The sequence below is a fragment of the Patagioenas fasciata genome, chromosome 3 (assembly GCF_037038585.1).
Source record: "Patagioenas fasciata isolate bPatFas1 chromosome 3, bPatFas1.hap1, whole genome shotgun sequence".
NCBI lineage: Eukaryota > Metazoa > Chordata > Aves > Columbiformes > Columbidae > Patagioenas > Patagioenas fasciata.
The window spans coordinates 117,650,933-117,670,054 of record NC_092522.1 but is presented as its reverse complement, the minus strand read 5'-3'; the positions used below and the strand labels follow the sequence as shown (position 1 = coordinate 117,670,054).

Genomic DNA, 19,122 nt, shown 5'->3' with positions numbered 1-19,122 from the left:
GTCTGAGGTGGGATGGTGAGCAGCTGTGCTGCCTTCCCTGGGCACTGGCTGAAGTACCTGACTGACCACAGTCCCCAACACCGAGACGTTCCTGCCACTGACTTTCTGATCCTCCTAGTAGGTTTTTGGGATGGAGGGGTTATATCCTTCATATATGCTGGGGTCTGTGTGTGGCTGAGGGCCACATCTATAGGAACACTGGAGAAAGGTTCCAATTATAAAACAAATCGTGCTGCTTCTACATGAATTTCACTAATTGTGACCTCATGTCCCCTACACCCTGTTTTTCACCCACTTTCACTGCTCTCTCTTTATGCTGTACCATGACAGAACTGTTCTTTCTTTCTCCAACCCTCCTTCATCTGCCACCAAAAATGACGAGTTTCACTTCGTCAGCTGAAAGCCAAAGGCTGCAAAACTGCTGGGTACAGGTACCAGTGAGGCTGCTTAAAAAAACACTCACATCTTGAGGGTTATTTCATTTAAAAAATCAGTGAACCATAAAGCAGGTGGAAGCCAGTCCTTGTCCACCTAACACAGGCAGCTAATGTGGGTTTTACATAAGCTGCTCAGTGAAGTGTTCCTCTTAAGTGCCTAACTTATCCCTGGGGCTGGAGAAGAGAGGTTGGTGCCTTCAAGGTTCCTGATACTGTCCATCAAGTCCCTCCATCCCCCAGGAATTTATTCCTCTGGCTCATTCCCTCCTTGCAAAACTCTAGACCTGATTTCTACTCTCTGTTTTGCTTCAGCTCCCACCCACCAGAAAGGAAGTTTTGTTTTTTTTTTCTGCTGGATTAAAAAGCTGTCTGCTATCAAATCTCTCTCTTTCACGTAAGGACTTGCAGATAATAACAAAATCACCTCTTCATCTTCTGCAGGATAAACTAAGTAGTCTAAACTCCTTAAGTTTCTGCAAGGCAGGTTTCCATCATTTTGGTCTACCTCAAGTCAGCTCTTAATGTGTTCACACAAGGATTTACACCAGATTAAGTGAATTGGTTTAAAAATGGATAAAGCTGAATCTTTCCAACCTACCAGGATGGGAAATAATGACACCGACTTTACCTCTCTACCCTAGGGTCTTCTCATCTGTCGTGTCATCGCCGGTGTTGCCATCACTCCAGTGCCACCAGTACTGGTGGGCTCCTCGGCTCCCTCAACCACCGGCTCTGCTCAAGGGCCAGCGGGGAGGGAGCTGATTTAAAGAATAATCACTTTGATTTCTTTCCATTAGTCAAGCTTTGCATTTGATTCCCCTGTTTGAAGCTGTAGATGGAGACATAATGGGAGCTGGCTTTGAGCCAAGCAAAGGTTTTTCTTCCTTCTCCTCCACTGCTCCCTGCAGTCCCGGTGTGTCCATGCCTGTCCTTGGCTAAGGGCCTACCAAGCTGACTTGAAACCTCAAGGACATCTCCTTTCACATTGCTGAGGTCTGATTTTGCAGTCCTTGCACGCTACGGACGCGCGTGTGGTTTTACACGGATGCCCTTGCACATCCTCCTCTGCAGCCCTATGGTCCATGGCCCTGCCGTGCTCTGGACATCAGGTTTTCCACACGTGCAGGATGTGCATGTCCCCACCTGCCACTTCACGTGTACTGAGCATTATTGTCTCACCTGACCCTTCTGCAGTCACTATATTCTGGTTTATATATTATTTATATACCCACGGCTTAGGGACATGGTTTAGTGCTAGAGTTAGGTTATGGTTGGACTCGATGATCCTGAGGGTCTCTTCCAAGTGAAATGATTCTATGATTCTGTGATACAGAAAATGATCCGAACTCAGCAGAACATACAGCCCAGGCCTGAAGACAGCACATGCAGAAATAACCTTGCTCGTTTTCACAGCTCTTCACTCACAGGATTTAACCTGCGGGTCTGACCCTCCTCCCATTTCACTCATTTTGCCCAACACCTCCTCTCTTGCTCTTTCCATACCACCTCAGTATTAACAGCAGAAACCCCTTAATTTCAACCTGTGCTGTTTGCTTCTCTGCATTCTTGACTTTTGATCTCTTCAGTACCTGAAAACAGTTGTGTGGTGGTGTTTTTTTAATCTCTCTCTCCTCAGTTTCTTAATTTCTCTCCTTCTAGGTTAAACAGCCTTATGAGTATCTTCATTTATTCATATTATAAAATCCTTACATTGTGGTCAGTCGCTTACAGATGTGCACCCTACAGTTGCTTATACATGATTTAATTCTCTTTGCAGGAATGCTGCTATTTAAAATAAAGCTGTACAGTGTCATATTGATCTGCTCTTCAGATGATTCACATGTTGTTTAAAATCACATTAATGGATTACTATTTTTTGCCTTTTTTTATTTTCTTCTGACTGTTCTGAGGAGCTTAAGAAACTATCCTTGGACAAGGCTATAAATTTAATTTTCTTAAGACGTCAATAAAACAGTAGGTTTTGAAGCAGTTTCTAAAGCTTATAAAGCTTATTCTTTACATTGAATTTTTTAGACTGTCTTCCAAGTACACACTGCCAGCCAAAGTAATCTCCCAATTTTAGACAACCCTATTGTAAAAGTGCTGTCAGGTCAAAGGGATTCATCTTCTTCTGTCCTTCAAACAGATAATAACCACAAAGCACCCACATTCCCACACTTTTAGTCACATACATTGTCTTGTCAGCATATGCCATCTTCTCAGCTCTCAAATTGCATATATTACAGGGCCCATCCATTATCTAAAAACCTAGTTCGTGGATCCACTTCATTTCGCCGCCTCCCAACCCAACTCATCTCTCAGAAGAAGACAGAAAGTGTAATACCCTCTCGCCTAACACCTAATGACTCGCTCCCTGTCACACGGAACCTTGCCAGAGGGGTTGATGGAGAACTGCAGTCATGCCGTTATTTCCCTAAACACTCATTCCAAAAACATAACTCTCTCTGAACATATACCCATGTACAGCCACGAAAATGGACTTATAACTCAGGCCCTCTGGCACATGCATATTGTTTTAAGATGAGTAACGAATGACTCCTCCTCGTATGTTTGTGATAGTCCCGTAATATTATCTGTCGAGCCAGAATTTTTACTGCTTCTTCACAGACAAATGGCAGATAAAGGGTAAAAAAATCTCAGCCCTTTTGAAGTTGATGGGAAAACACTCACTGATTTAAGCGGCACCAGAATTTCTGGTTGAGGCTGCACCCCTCAGCATCAACGAGACAACTGAAAGCAAGGAGAGAGGAGCACAGGAGCCGATGCCGTAAATCATATGGAGTCCAGTGGTCCCTGCTTCCTTTAATGCTTTCTAATGGTACAGCAGATGTATTAGGTGCAGTCAGGTGATAGCACGTATAGATAAGATGGTCTGACATCTGTCTTTTAACAACAAAACGCAATAACAGCATCTTTGTAAGAATTTAACCATTTAGGATGAAATATTACTCGAGGGAATGGCAGGAAGATGTGCCAGGGGAGGTTCAGGTTGGACATGAGGAAAAGGTTCTTCACCCAGAGGGTGCTGGACACTGGAACAGGCTCCCCAGGGAGGTGTCACGGCCCCAAGCCTGACAGTGTTCAAGAAGAGACTGGACAACGTCCTCAGACACACGGTGTGAACTGTGGGGTTGTCCTGTGCAGGGACAGGAGTTGGACTCCGTGATCCTTGTGGGTCCTTCCAACTCAGGACATTCTATGATTCATTCCAAGAATTCCAGGTAAAACAAGTGGAGAACAAGAAGGAAAGTGAGAGAAAACCAAAATCCAAGAGCGTGCAACCCTGAAATTCAACACTGAGGGGAACAGTGTTAACCTCAGAGGGAAATGTAATTTTTGGCATCACCTTGGATCATACGGTCATATCACCTTATTATTTTAATATACGCCTTTTGTAAGACCTGCTGGAATGACAGAGGGGTTTCCTCCCTCCTGAGAGATGGTATCTTAGTGTCGCACCCAAAGCAACACAATATTTGAAGCCCACACAGAACACAGTGGGAAAGGCTGGTCGTTTGTAGCTTTTGCGGGGCAGAGGGAAGAAAGAGAAGGCAAAGTCAAGAAGTGAGAATCAACTGTGCTTATGACCACAGACAACCGAGCGATTAAAGTGGCTTTACTTCGTATGATTTTCTTCTTTTTTTAAGTTGCAACCCAAATTCAGAAATCCTCATTGCTTGCTGAAGTGGGTACAGTGATTTAAATTCCAGACCTCTTGCACAAACTACCTGCCCGGTCCAAATGGGAAATGCTTTTGTCTGAAAAGGCTTGACTTTGTTCCATACAGCTATGAGGGGCAGATTTTTCTCACCTGCAGATCCTAAAACAGCCTTCCTGAAACACACAGCTTCAGCCACACCACGCTCTGCTTCTGCCATCCCCACTGTCATTTCAATACAAAAAATGAAAAAGGAAACATCCCCAAACCTCCCTCATTTCTTGGCATAACCCAAAAGAGTCCATGGTGCTCTTTTTCCATGGCTGTGTCTCCCAAGTCTCTTTACAGACAACAGCAGATTAATTATAACCACGGGTTTAGCAAATCCCCATGACAAGTCATCCTTATTGCGGTTGAGACAGTGTACGCTGAAATGACAGGGACAAAATCTGCTCCTTTCCCACATGAAAGTCTCTTGATGGGCTTGTTACAATTGCAAACCAGCCTGGTTGCTCCCCCTGAGGTGTCCAGGGGACACCGAGGGCCCGAGCGTGACTTTGCAGCTGTAATGTCACTTGTGGCAAGGACTTCTGTGACTGAGATGAGGAGGAAGGAGAGGGGGAGACTTTGCTTGATTGGGGGTTCATTCAACTGACCAATGTTTGGGTGCTTTGTTAAAGAGACCATGAGAATCAGAGGAGAGAAATAAATGAGACTCTGGGAAAAATTAAAAGAGACTATTCAATCAATGACATCTTTTAAGACACTTACTGCAAGAGCATTATTCCTATGTTCCTCTTTATCAAGACATGAAATGAAAGACTGCACCCCTTTCCAGGGCTCCCTCCCACGTTCACAAAAACATCTCTTTAGTTAAAAATTTACTGACTAAAATAAAAGCACAAATACCTTCAGGAATGAAAAAAGAAAATCTGCATTAAATGGTGAGATTTTCTTCAAAGCAAGTCCCAAGGGCAGTGCCCATCTTAACTCGCATGTTGTATTCACTGCTGTTAATATTATTGATCACCCATTCTTTCCATGACCTGTGTCTGGGCTGGGAGGGAAGGCTGCCTGCAGACTTTGTCCCACAGCACACACGTCTTTCCTTTTGTCACATCCTTGTCCCCCGGGTAAAACAGTGCCAAATTTGTGAATGCGGAGGAACACAGAACTGCATGAGAATGGTGATCACTGGACACCAGGCACGCACCCATTCCCCAAACTGGGCTGTCCCAGGCACCGATCTGGGCAGAAATCGTTTGGGAAAGAAAAAGTGACCACACGATTAAAGATTGTAGCAAAAAGTACATCTGGAGAAGGAAACTTTATTTTTGGCATTTCCTATTTTCCTCTGCATTTGACTTTGAAACATCGTTTAAACTTTTAATAGGGATTTTGTTAGTCAGTATTTAGGGTATCTACTTAAATGAAAAAATAAACACCCCCTGTATAAAAGGAGCGTAAATGTTGTAGCACTCAAATCTAGAAATAATAGATTGAAAGCATCTTTAACCTTTTGAAAAATATGATTATTATTATTTTTTGTTCAAATCTTTCTTAACAACCTACCCCTTCTTTGGTTTGCCTGCTAAGGCAACTTTTACTGGGAACTGCCTCCCTCAAAATGCTGCTGAAGAAGTATTCAAATTCAGCATTTAAAACTGAAAAAAAGAAAAAAAAAAACATATTTTGGTTGCCAGATTCACTAAGGAAAAACATTTCACAAAAAAATGTATCATTAATCTATTGTCACAATGCATTTTTAAGTGTTTGGGTAAGGCCAGGGCTGTATTGAGCTTTTTGGAATGGAAAATTCTTATATACCACATTTCAAAGAGGTTTCTATTTTTTAATGAAAACGTTGATATGCATATGAAGTTTATAGTTTTACTGAATGTTATGCTTGAAACAAAAGTAGTTGGTTTTGGAATTCTACTTTGCGAAATGTTTCTTTTGTGCTTTTGTTCCTTTTTGTTCCATGTGAGGAAAGGAAAACTTTTCTATTTGGAGTCTTCTTGAAAAGAGAAATTTCCATTCTCTCCCATCTCTACTCAGCCCCTCTCGGCCAGGAATTCCAAACCGTTTCCACGGATGGGTGGTTTTACTCGGAGCTCAGCAGGTCCCAGCCCACCAGGACCACCAAAGGAAGATCTTCCTTCCAGCCGGGTCAGGGCTGAGGTGCTTTACCAGGAAAGCGTATGTGAGAAACTTACTTTGCTCTTGCTTTTTTTGAGGATTACTGTGGTCTGTAAAGATTTTCAGTACTAAATTCAAAGGAAGCTTATTAGTTCATTGTATAATCTGTGTAAAGTGTCCAAAGAAGCTTAATTCCTCTGTTCCCTTCCCTGAGCAAACCGACAAACAAACTGGCAGCTTTCGCCTTTGGTTTTGAAACAATGCTTTCCACTGAAGCTTTAAAAAGAAATCTAATCCTGCACGGTTTCTTCTTTTCTTAGCTGTTATAAAAGCTTATTTAAACACACATGGCCCATTTGATGTGTCCTTTAAAAGGGAAATGGTCCTTTAGCACAGAATGAAGAAAAACCTCCAACAAACAGCATGTCGTTCTGTTTCGTTTTGTTTTCTTTACCTTTCCACATGGTCGACGTTGCCTGCCACACCGACCCCTCCAATGGTATAAATTTTCCCGTCGTACACCAGACTGTTGTGTCGGCACCTTGGGACCGTCATGCGGGACACGAGGTTCCAGTTATCGAGCAAGGACATGTAACACCAGACATCGGCCAGCGTGACCCCCGACTCCATGCCGCCTGGCGCCGACGTGCGGGCGAGGGAAAGAGAAAAGGGGAGAATTACGTGAGATCCCGGAACGGCAGCAGCTTTGCACACAGCAATCAGAGCCAGTTACAAAGTAACAAAAAAAAATCTTCAAATGACATTTGACTAATTAAAATAAATCACCCTCAATACTGAGCATCTGTTCCAATGATGCATATCTGTGTCATTTATTCATGTGCCCCAAAGGCTGCTTTTTTTAATAAGACGACATGAAGAAATCAAGATGTCAGACTACGAGGGACATGTACATAAGGGGATAGACCCTTTTCAGTGTTCATAAATAACTTCCAGTCTATTAAATTACTGCAACACTTGCAAGAAGGTGTCAGGAGGCAGAGCCTCTCTTGGCTTGTGAGACACAGGCCAGTTTGAAATCTAAAATGATTAATACAGTGAGGGACTGAAGCAACACATACCTGGGCACCATAAACTCAGTGCTTGCACTGTAAGCTTAATGCCTAACTTTTGGGGACAAATTTCTTATTTATTTTAGTTTCCTTATAAAGGAAAGAGCCAGCTGTATATCTGTAAAACAGTTCAAGATGCCCCGTTGAAATATTTATGTCTATAATTTTTAAACTTTTGACTGAAGCTTCCAATGCAGTCACTTAGTGGTCATCTTTTTCTATCACCATTTTGAAGCACAAAGAGGTGAAATGACTTATTTGAGACCACACTAGGAGTCAGTGGTTGAGCCAAGAAGAGAAATTAGACTCAGTTCTGTAGTTTAATGAGAAAACCAGGCTTCCTCCTTGGTATTTTGCTCTCCAAACCTATGCTATGCAGTGTAGGGTTCAGTACTTGGAGCTTGAATGGGTTCATTCCCACTTCTGTTGGTTCCCCTTTTCTTCTTCCTGTGTCTTATAAGTCTGAGCAGAGCAAAATATCCACTGACACTCAGCCTTGTGTCATTTTCAGTTCTCCTGTTGTAGCCACCGAATACCATCAGGTCACTCATCCAAATTTAAGGGAAAGAGTTGAAATAAGCTTTGAATTTAGGATGCCACAGCTTTTGTTAGCGGGTATGGCACGGCCTAATGTGGCTCTACGTATTGGAAAGTACCTCAGCTAAGAATAACTAAAAGTCAACACCTCCGAAAAGCCTCCACAGAAGGCTTTCGCTCCAGTGGTAAAATGAGCATGGGCAAAAAACCCATCAAGAAATAATTTCCAATCAATCCTTAGGGCCTCTACGGAGTATTAATGGAATTTAACACCACAGGCAGCAATTTACTGCGGAAAACGCAGTGAGAGAACTCGGTGAGGGAAAGGCAACAGCTGTAACCCCTTACTGGTCCTGCCTGATGCATCTGCACTCCCAACTGCATCGTTGGATCGCACACGTCTGAACCTCCCTGCCCAGGCGCCTCTTTCTACGATCAAACCTCCGCTCAGCTGCCATCGAGCATCCCCGCATCGCCTGGTGGGAATCGCTTTTCCCCTCCAGCCAAGCAAAGGTACCGCCAGACCGCGAAAAACGGACAGCGTGATGCTGTGGGCACGGTGGATGCAGCTGCTTGGGGAGTTAAAGCCTTTAAGGGAGCGTTGGTCTCAGTTTCATCGAAACTAAGAAGATTATAGGGCTAGTGACTACTGTCAAAAGAGAGGTCTCAACAACAAGTACAAAATGTGAATGCTCCTGTAAGCAAATACTGTAAGTGTAGGTCACATATTCAGCAGTTCAGCCCGTCTGCGTCAAATTCCATAACCCACCATTTAGACTCAACTACAGCCAGTATTTTAAATTGTGTTTCTACGGCAGTGAAACCTCTTTGCATGCTTGATGGTTGTCAGACCTATTTTCTTCACGTTGCAACTGCAAAATGTTGCTGCTGACTGCTATGAGAGAATGTTAATGCTGCAGAGAAATGAAGAATGATAAAAGCAGGGAAATCCCTCTTTCTCAGCCTCCCTCCTACTTGTCTTTTTTTTTTCCCCAGAAAGCAGCTGGGTAAAACTGCCACATGTCCTTCCCTGTTTGCGCTGCCAGCGTTGTAGGAGGACGCTTTTCTCCTAGCCCAGTAAATCTGGGGGATGAATGGACTGAGAACAGCTCTGCAGACAAAGACCGGGGGCATACTGGTGGATGAAAAGTTTGACAGGAGCTGGCAATGTGCACTTGCAGCCCAGAAGGCCAGTTGTATCTTTATGATGAAGGTGGTGAAGCACTGGAAGATGCTGCCCAGAGAAGCTCGGGATGCCTCATCCCTGGAAGTGTTTCAGGTCAGGTCGGATGGGGCTTTGATCAACCTGGTCTAGTGAAAGATGGGGGGTTGGACTAGGTGATTTTAAAGGCCCCTTCTGAGCCAAACCATTCTGTGATTCTACGATTCTATGAAATCCGCTGCTTACCTGAGAGATAGATGTTGTCCCCAGCGCTGACCACGCTGAAAAACTCTCGATCATAGAAGGGCAGGCTGGCCAGCGGGTACCACTTGTTGTTTTGAGGATTTAAGCAAGTGACCGCTGTCAAAGCACGTTGATTCATGCCAATCATCTGACGACCCCCAACTAGGACTATTACCTCAGCCACACCTAGGATTTAAGTAAGAAAAATAATACTATTAAAAAGTGACATCTCTCAACCATGCAAGAACCTATAAAAATACTTGTAATTAAGGGTAATTTTAATGTATCATATATAAATCTGTTTTAGACTGCGCAGTCAAACCGGGAAGGGTGAGAAAAGAGGGAGTGTGTGTGTGTGTGGGGAGCGGTGGGTGAGGAACGACACTATGAACATGCTTGAGAGAATTTGGGAGGGCGTTTGCCATCTGGGCAAAACTTGAGGGGGAAAGAAATAAAAAGCCAGTTCCAAGTAAAGATGTCCGTTGACTTCAATAGTCTTTGAATGAGACCTGCGTGGAGCAAATTCCTGGATAAAATGGGAATTCTGTCAAGGATTGTGGTGGGTTTGGAGATTGGCCATTATTCAGGGAAAGTGCGTTTGGACTCTAACATGAAGAAGATGTACTCACACTAAAACTAATGTCTGGAGGAGATTTATGCTATGGGTATGGTTCTTCATTCTGATCTTCTCTCTGCATATCCGCATATACTCTGTTAACACATCATTTTCTGCTGTGTGTGTGTTTCTGTTTTGGTTTCTTTGTTTATGTAGATGATGTACTCAAGCCATGGGTCAGGGTCTTTGCATACTAGGTGCTAGGAAACATGATGGAGATCGACCCTGCCCTAATGTAGTTATTAACTGAGATTTAGCTGTATGAACAGCTCCCCAAGACTGTAACACACAGCGTGTGCAGACAGCCAAATTTTCTGTTCGTGCAAATGAGCAAAACTTTTGAAACCCAAACCCCAGAGTTTTTAGTCTCATTTTACAGCCAGAGCTGAGTCAAATCTGATCTGAGTTACTCCAGACTCATCCACACAGTGACGGGTTGCAGTTTAACTCTGGGACCTTTCTAGCTCCAACCCCAAGAGTCAAGTGCTGGCAACAGTTTGGATTTAGCAGTTAGCAGAACTGTCTAAAATCCTTCTGCAGCAATTGTAAGCCCCAGTGCAACTTGTTGCCAGGAGAGGTAGGCTCAGAAGCAGGACCACGAGGCCTTGAGATGGAAGGAATCGCCATTTCGGGAGCTGTGCTCGTGGCGGTACCCGATGCTGTGATGTGTTACGGTGCCCAGAGACACGTGTGCGCAGGCGGGGGCGTCAGAAGTGCAGAAATGAGACTGCCAGCAGGAGAGATTAGGAGCTGCAGCGGAGCGAAATGCGTCTTCAGAGCAATGGATTATCGTCATTCTTCATTAACGTTTTCAAAAAATATATTTGTGTCATTCAGGCAAGGTTACTCTCTTAAAAGTTATTAAGTTAAAGTGCTTTACAGTTTTAAATAAATATTTCTCAGTAACAAGAGATCATTATTTTTGTGCCATACCAGGAAATCTAATCACCTGTGCAAGACATAACTTGATTATAATCAATGACCTCGAGAGGGCATGTGACATGCTGCAGCGAGTCCACAAAGGATGTTTAGAGATCCTTTGTGCCTACATGAATGCCGTTGATATGCAAAATAACATGATTCTATATAATTAGGCTCTGACCTAAAAAACTATAATCACCCTCTCCTACCCCGGGAGAATCACTTTCCCCTCATCAACAAGCTTCTGGAAATGGATCATATTACACCTACAATTTTATATACATAAAATAAGCACTTTTCAAAAATCCCTTCAAACATCACACCATTAGTTGTCTTCAATGAAAGACTTTTTAGGGTAGATTGTTATTGAAAGTCCTCTACACTTCATCCTTCTGAAAGGTACCTTGATGAGGCATCTCCTGAAGCTGCAAATGCCGCGGTTTGATATGCCATCGCCGTGCCGCATTAGCATTAGTGGCAGCGACAGAAAGTTTTGCCTGGCTTTGAGATTGTACTTAGGGGAGGCAGAAGTACAGGCAGCATGTTAAAATAATTCACCTGCTTCATCTGACTCCTCCTTGGATGCAGTGTCCCTACGTGATAGATGTGCTACTCTCTGTTCAACAAATATTTAGGATATTTCTCACACTACCATGATACAGGCTGTGCTGGTGAGTTGGGGTTTTTTCATGTATTTTTCCAAAAAGGAAAATGCATATGTTCCTCAGGTGAGAAGCTTCTTGAAATGACATGGTTCTCCACAGCTATTGGGTTTTTAAAACGGAATATATCATGTGTGGTCCATTTGTTCTGGAGGCAGGCAACAGCCTGAACTGGTGCTGTAAGACTCAGGGTAGGAACATAATATATTTACATAGGCTGTGAAAGTGAAGTTGTTCTGTGAATATTAATCAGTTGCAGGAAGCTGGATGGTAAAGAAGCAAATTTGTCACCTGTTTTTGCAGCTAGAGAAACGGAGGCACGGAGGGCAAGGAGCTCACTTTCAGGACAAGAGCGACATGTCACAGTCTCTGGCAAAACTAGTAATTCCCAAAACTTTGGCATCTCAAAATCTAGTTTCAGAAGCACACACCTCCACACCCATGTCTGACCATTGGTAGAAGCTCCTACATGCTTGATCAAAGCAGAAATGGAAAATTGAGCTTGAAGTACCACCAGACTCCAAGAAAGAGCCAAAGGAATGAGCTGCGGTCCATGTCCCACCCCAGGACATGTCCTGGCCGTGCAGGAACTGCCGGAGTCACGGAGGGAAGTTTTGCTTTACCTGCAGAGAGCCTGGGCCGGGTCCTCGGCGTCTGCATCTCCTGTCGGGCGTGCGGCAGCATGTGATAACGTTTGGCCTCATTCACCAGGTCCCGGCAAGCCTCCGAAGACTTTATCAACTCCTCGTTGTCAACGACGTTCAGCAGATAGCTGGGATGGATGAAGGGGAGGCGCACCACCGCCAGCAACTCCGCAGCGTACTGGGATGGAGGGAAAAATAATAACACCCTGCAGCCTCTGTGCTGGAGTTCAGCCCCTTGGCATCTCCATCTCCTCCCCTGAAAACTGTCCCATCACCCTACCTGGAAAGACACTTATCATGGATGCTGGATACAACCCCTGCCTAGAGATCAGGTGGGACAGAAACAACACAGCCCTGAGTGCTCTCTGACCGAGGCTGATTTTGGTCCCAGGACACTGAAAACAAACTTCAAAAGGTGGCAACTCCTGTTATAAAGCACTGTATGGAGGGGTTTTTGAAATAAAAGCTCATTCTGAACTCAGGCTGAATATAGCACCATGTACCACTGGAGACATGGAGGCAGCTTTTGAGTTTTCTGAATTAACCTTGAAATGTGAGCATGGTTGTTGCACCATAAACAAAACAAAACAAAACAAGTCTTTTCTGGCACTATAAATGTGAAAGAAAAGCCGGTAAATAGGGTGGATTTCAACAACTGCTATGGCAGAGACTAAATAATATCAGCCAATTTGCTAAAAGCCTTTTAAATAATAGGGTTTATTTGTTGGTGAAACAAATAAAGTAGTTCTAGATTTTGGGGAAATCAGACTCCAGAGGGTGCTATACAAATACTGACAGGAAGTTTCATCTTCTAAATAAATACATTAAACCTCGGAGAGCAAAGGACACCCGAGCAAATGAAGCTGTCTGTCACTGAACACGGCTTAAAGGAGAACAAAACCCCAAGAGAGAAAACTGCAATCATAAAACCAAGAGTCCATCCCCAGATCATTCTTTTTATATATAATTGGTTATATCACAACACAGCACGAGAGTGCAGTGAAAAGCAGAGTAATAGGAAAATGTGGTTCTCAAGAAGCAAGGCACACAAACAGGATGCAAACTATGGGTGCACAGCAAGAAAAGATAATCATCTGCTGTAATAAATATTCATACAGCCGCAGCATCCAAAGATCCCAACTGGGATTGAGGCCAGGATGCAAATAAATATTTCTGAGGTCCGTGCAACTGGTCCTGAGAAACACTGGGTGCCAGCAGCATCTGCTGGCCTGGAGATGCCTCCGGTCTTCCAGAAGCTACTTGGCTCTCACTCTCTGTTCCAGCAGCATGCCTGTCCCTGCAGCCTGTGACAGCCAGGTCACAGCAGGAGCAGGGATGGGAACGGGGCAGGGATGTGGCCTGAGCCAGCTAAGGGGCTGGCTGGGCAGGTGGCATGCAGTGACACCCAGGATGGCTTCCAGGGCTTCCCCTTTCCCTGTCCAAATGGAAGAAGCAGGCTTCATTCAGGAGGAAAACAGCATCTCTCCTCCTGACAGCAGGTGGAGGGAGGTGATTCTGCCCCTCTGCTCTGCTCTGGTGAGACCCCACCTGCAGTTCTGTGTCCAGCTCTGGAGCCCTCAGCACAGGACACACATGGACCTGTTGGAGAGGGGCCAGAGGAGCCACAGAAATGATCCGAGGCTGGAACAGCTCTGCTGGGAGGACAGGATGAGAGAGTTGGCGTTGTTCAGCCTGGAGAAGAGAAGGCTCCAGGGAGACCTTATTGTTGCCTTTCAGTGCATAAAAGTGGCCGATAAGAAAGATGGGGACAGACTTTTTAGCAGGGCCTGTTACTACAGGACAAGGGGTGATGGTTTTAAACAAAGAGAAGGGAGATTCAGGCCAGACATTAGAAAATTATTTTGTACACTGAGGGTGGTAAAACAGTGCCCCAGGTTGCCCAGAGAGGTGGTGGATGCCCCATCCCTGGAGACATCCCAGGCCAGGCTGGACGGGGCTCTGAGCAACCTGATCTGGGTGAAGATGTCCCTGCTCATGGCAGGGGTTGGACTGGATGAGCTTTGAAGGTCCCTTCAACCCAAACTATTCTATGATTCTGTGATCCTAATTCCCACTGTTCTGCTGTCGGAGAGCCATGTCAGCCCGGTGCAAGCTCAGTCAAAGCAAAGATGCAACAACCTCGGGGGAGCTGAACCCCACATGGCAGCAAGGAGAGGACCATGTCTCAGCCCCCTGCTCACCAGCCCTCCTTGACACGGCGTCCAGCAATTTTAGGTAAAGCCCGAAGAGTTTAGGTCTGGCCACCCCGCTGTTTGCAGATGAAAAGGAGAAGTGATGTAAAAGGTGCAGGAAAATAACAGCGCTCTTCTGGAAAAAATCCCACATGAGCAACGAGTCCGTAGCTCATCACTATTACCTTCAGCACAGCATGAGGCTCAGTAGGGCTTGATATCACTTCATCAGCCTCCAAACTAGAAAAGAAGACGCTCTTCTCTTTTCCCTTGCTGTAATCTATTTCTAAGGCACTTTCTAGGAGGTAAAACGGCTGCTCCCCTTTTCCCTGGAGTCACAAATGTCAGGCACTTGGCTGCAGATATCTTAATGTCATTAAACGGTACCTTGTAGGAGAGGGAATAGTGGACATATGGCAGTGGGTGGCAAAGCTCTGATTTCAGGAAGTGCTTTTTTTAACAAGGTTGGGGGCGTTTAACCTTACACAGGAGCCAAGACGGAACGTGGCATCGGGACATGGGAATAATGTAGATAGCGAGTATACTGGGGATGAGCCAGACAACCCCCACGAGGGAGGTTAATCCCCACTACAGGTGGCTCAGGAAGCAGCAAGAGTCGCTAAAGGGCAGTTTAAATAAACTTGTAAAATACATGGAGTGTCTAGCGGAGCCAGTACCTTCTCTCAGTGTGGTGGGACACGGCAGAGGTGTCCGTGATGCTCCCAAGGAAGATCTGCGCTGGAACCAACCGTACCATGAACGAAGGGAAAACACAGGCACAAACCGTGGTGCAAATAAATTAGGACACAGGGCTCGACAGACACCATGATGTCCCAAAGCTGAGTGTGAATTAGCATTGGGAAGAGAGCTCCTCTCGGGCAGGAACAGACACTTCCCACAGCCCAACCGAGCGATCACCTCCATCTCCCACCTTTCCCAGAATAAATGGGGCAGCGCTGCTGCCTGAGCACAGCGAGCTCTCCCTCCCGCTCGCCCACCTTGCTTTAATTAGATAAGTGAGAAAATCTGATTCTGTTTCTCTCCTGGATTTCCCCCCCCGCCTTGCTCCCTTCTCTCCTCTTTTGTCTGAGCTCGTGGCTTATTTTGAAGGGGAATAATAATTAGAACATGTTGCTCCCTTTCATCAGCTTGAAAGTTAATGTCACATATCAAAACCAATGCCACTTTTCACTCTTATTTTTCCCTTTGCTCAAACAGCTGGAGAAAGCCAGCTCTGCGTGTGTGTGTGTGTGTGTGTGTGTGTGTGTGTGTGTGTGCGCGTGCATGACCTCGCACAGTCGCGACTCTGGCTCATCGCTGATGGCATTAAGGGTACATATAATCGTAGTGTTTTTCACCAAGGGATTTGTAGAGTATGTACCATCGTAGCGTCTCTAGAAGACAGGAGAGGCTTTTATAAACCAAAGGCTTTTTGTACCAGCTCTTTTAAGCACTATAGTGAAGGGTGAATTTCATTTAGCCTCACTGATTTAAGAATATTCAAGTGATTTAGGCAATCAGCAGCCTTTTTCTTTTGGATTCTCCCTTATGAAGGCTTCCCAGCTCTGTTAGCTATGATTGTACTAAATATCCTGTTACTATTATCCTTTTCATTTAAGATTGGAATAAGCATCGTAAAGCATTTCAACCTCCTTACCATCTGTTACTTGCTCTCCATTCTCTCTTGTCTTTCCGTTGTTCCTTATACAGTTATGAAATATCGACTGCACCTACTGATGTTACTGGTTTTTATTAAAACAGCAGTGTATCTGTGCAGGGCATGTTGCCAAATTCAGCAGAAAACAACCTCCGGTCCCTGGAGTTGCAGTTTACACCTGTAATTCTGAGGGTGTTTTCTTCTCGCTAGTCGGCTGTAGGCTTTGGCTGGACAAGTAGAAATATTTCTCAGGTCTTTGCTGGGAATCACTTAAAACTACTCTACAACCTGCATCACATGCCTGGGTGAAGCAGAGAATATTAATGTCCCTTCTGGCCTAAAACTGGGAGTTATCAGCTCATAGACATGGGAGACCATGCCTCAGCTCCTTGAAAATGGACATCATTATGCAAAAATCTAATGAATGCTTAAAATGCTAGGGAAGTTTTTGAACACTGTCAGGACTGGGTTTTTTTTCAGGTGACATGAACCTTAGCATGGCTCCTGTTGGATGAAGGGAGCTGCTTGGGTTTTGCGCCAGCAAAGGGTTGGTCCATAAACTCCTTGCTGAGTGATGATGCTCCCGGATACCCCGCGATGCCAGGGACAGCCAGGGGGATTCTGCAGGAGCCAGGGCACTGCCACCACAGGAGCAAAGGCCTTTTGGACAGATAATGGGGACACAGCAGGGCAGTGACTTTCGAGAGATGCTGTCTGGCCTGTTCAAGGCACCTATTTCACTGATACCAATGTTGGTGGCTGAACTGAAAGCAGAGCTTTCACCCAGCCTGCAATCACAAGCGTGCTTCACAAAAAACAGGGCAGGAAAAAATCTTAGGTGATCTTATATTTCCTTAATTACCTAAACATTTTGTGAGAGAAATTCAGCTCTACATTCAGACACCTAAATAGGTACATACAAGCAAGTATTTGCTTGTCAGCTAGACATGTGTAAACTCACGTTATAATTAATAGAGGTTTAGTCAACACACTTAACAAAGTCCCCATAGCAATCTGAGCTGAGCGGCTGCATCACTCACTGGGGGAAGCAGCGAATATCGGTGTCCCCTTCTGGCCTGGAACTGCGAGCCATCAGCTCTGGGCAAGGGGCCGCATTCCTCGCACCATGCCTCAGACTGTGCCACATTAATTTGCCTACAATCAGATGTCAACCCAAACTGGAGGGTGGTTACTTCTTCCCCCTAGTGGGATTTTTGATGTCCACTTGCCCTGGGTGTTGTGCTTGGGTCACAATCACATGAGGGAATCTAAATGTCATCATTAGGTCAGTGTTGACTCCACGAATACGTGATCCATGTGATGTGCTACACCATGAAGCTGACCCCTTCAAGACTTTCCCTAATGAGCTGTTCGTACAAAAGTTTTAGCCTGGAGAAGGCTCTGGGGAGACACTATTGTGGCCTTTCCACACTTAGAGGGGGCTTATAAGAAAGATGGGGACAGACACTTTAATAGGACCTGTAGTGTCAGGACAAGGGGAAATAGTTTTAAACTAAAAGAGAGGAGATTCAGACTAGATATAAGGAAGAAATTTTTCATGTTCAGTGTGGTGAAACACTGTCCCAGGTTGCCCAGAGAGGTGGTGGATGCCCCATCCCTGGAGACATCCCAGGCCAGGCTGGATGGGGCTCTGAGCAACCTGATCTGGGTGAAGATGTCCCTGCTCATGGCAGGGGTTGGACTGGATGAACATTGAAGGTCCCTTCCAACCCAAACTATTTTATGATTCTATGATAAATTACTCCCATCTCAGCAGGCAGGCCCGAGCCTGAGCAAACTGGATTACAAAACAGCTGTTTTTGTTCCTGGCTGGTAGTTTGAGTGAGGACATTTACTTTGCTAAACTTTTGTGACATTTCTTCTCCTACTAATTATACCAGTATTATGAACACTTGCTTCCAAATGGGCTTTGTTCTGGTATCTTCTAAGTCTCGGTTACAAAACCATCTTCAGTATCACGTTAAAAAAAATCTTTTTATTCTCAAATCTCTAATCCAGTAAAATCCTCACAGGTATTCTCCGAAAGGACTCTCACTGTGCTCCTGCATAGACTTGGGCTACAACAGTACACAGTTAGTTTTAAAAGGAAATATGTTTACTGCTACAGAGTGAAATTTCCTGCTCATTAAATGCTGCACTGGAAAGCTCTCAAGATTTTTAACATTTTTGAAGTAATGCCCAGAGAGGTTAAAATAACGTTTCCCTTCTGCCTTATAACTCATCTGTCTAGTTTACTGTTCTTCCTACAAAGGACCCTTTGTGCTATTTGCCTAAAGAAACAGGCTTCAGCTAAAAATACAAATACAGAAGTTAGATTATCCACATTACGATAGGGTTTTGCTCCAACAAACTGCTGTTTCAGCTCTTTATGCATAACTGCAAGGGAATTCTAAAAACATTATGAAGCAGGAATGTATTCGATTCATCTGAGAGCAACGAAGGTGATTTGTTGTGTCACATAAACCCTGGGTTTGGACTCACCCTGTGTCTCACAGCAGCCTGATCTGAGGGCTGCAGCAAGGACCTCCTTGGATGGAATCACAGAATCACAGAATGTCAGGGATTGGAAGGGACCTCCAAAGCTCATCCAGTCCAATCCCCCTGCTGGAGCAGGAACACCCAGATGAGGTCACACAGGAAGGTGTCCAGGTGGGTTTGAATGTCTGCACAGAAGGAGACTCCACAACCCCCCTGGGCAGCCTGGGCCACGCTCTGCCACCCTCACTGAGAAGAAGTTTCTTCTCAAGTTTAAGTGGAACCTCTTATGTTCCAGTTTAAACCCTTTACCCCTTGTCCTATCACTGGTTGTTACTGAGAAGAGCCTGGCTCCATCCTTGTGGCACTCACCCTTTGTATATTTATAAACATTAATAAGGTCACCCCTCAGTCTCCTCTTCTCCAAACTAAAGAGACCCAGCTCCCTCAGCCTTTCCTCATAAGGGAGATGCTCCACTCTCTTCATCATCTTGGTTGCCCTACGCTGGACCCTCTCCAGCAGTTCCCTGTCCTTCTGGAACTGAGGGGCCCAGAACTGGACACAATATTCCAGATGGGGTCTCACCAGGGCAGAGTAGAGGGGGAGGAAAACTTCTCTGACCTATTGACCACCCCCCTTCTAATACAGCCCAGGATGCCATTGGCC

The 19,122-nt window shown here is 44.9% G+C and overlaps 1 protein-coding gene across 5 annotated transcripts in view; it reads right to left on the bottom strand.

The window, feature by feature from the left end:
* The window catches only part of KLHL29 (kelch like family member 29), a 414,305-nt gene that overhangs the window by 24,487 nt on the left and 370,696 nt on the right, over window positions 1-19,122 (bottom strand). For all 5 annotated transcript variants that reach the window (XM_071807102.1, XM_065835600.2, XM_071807103.1 and 2 more), the window contains 3 exons: window positions 12,090-12,288; window positions 9,271-9,453; window positions 6,710-6,890 (listed from right to left, as the gene is read on the bottom strand). In XM_071807102.1, coding sequence (XP_071663203.1) covers window positions 6,710-6,890; window positions 9,271-9,453; window positions 12,090-12,288 — 563 coding nt within the window. The remainder of the gene's footprint in view (window positions 1-6,709; window positions 6,891-9,270; window positions 9,454-12,089; window positions 12,289-19,122) is intronic.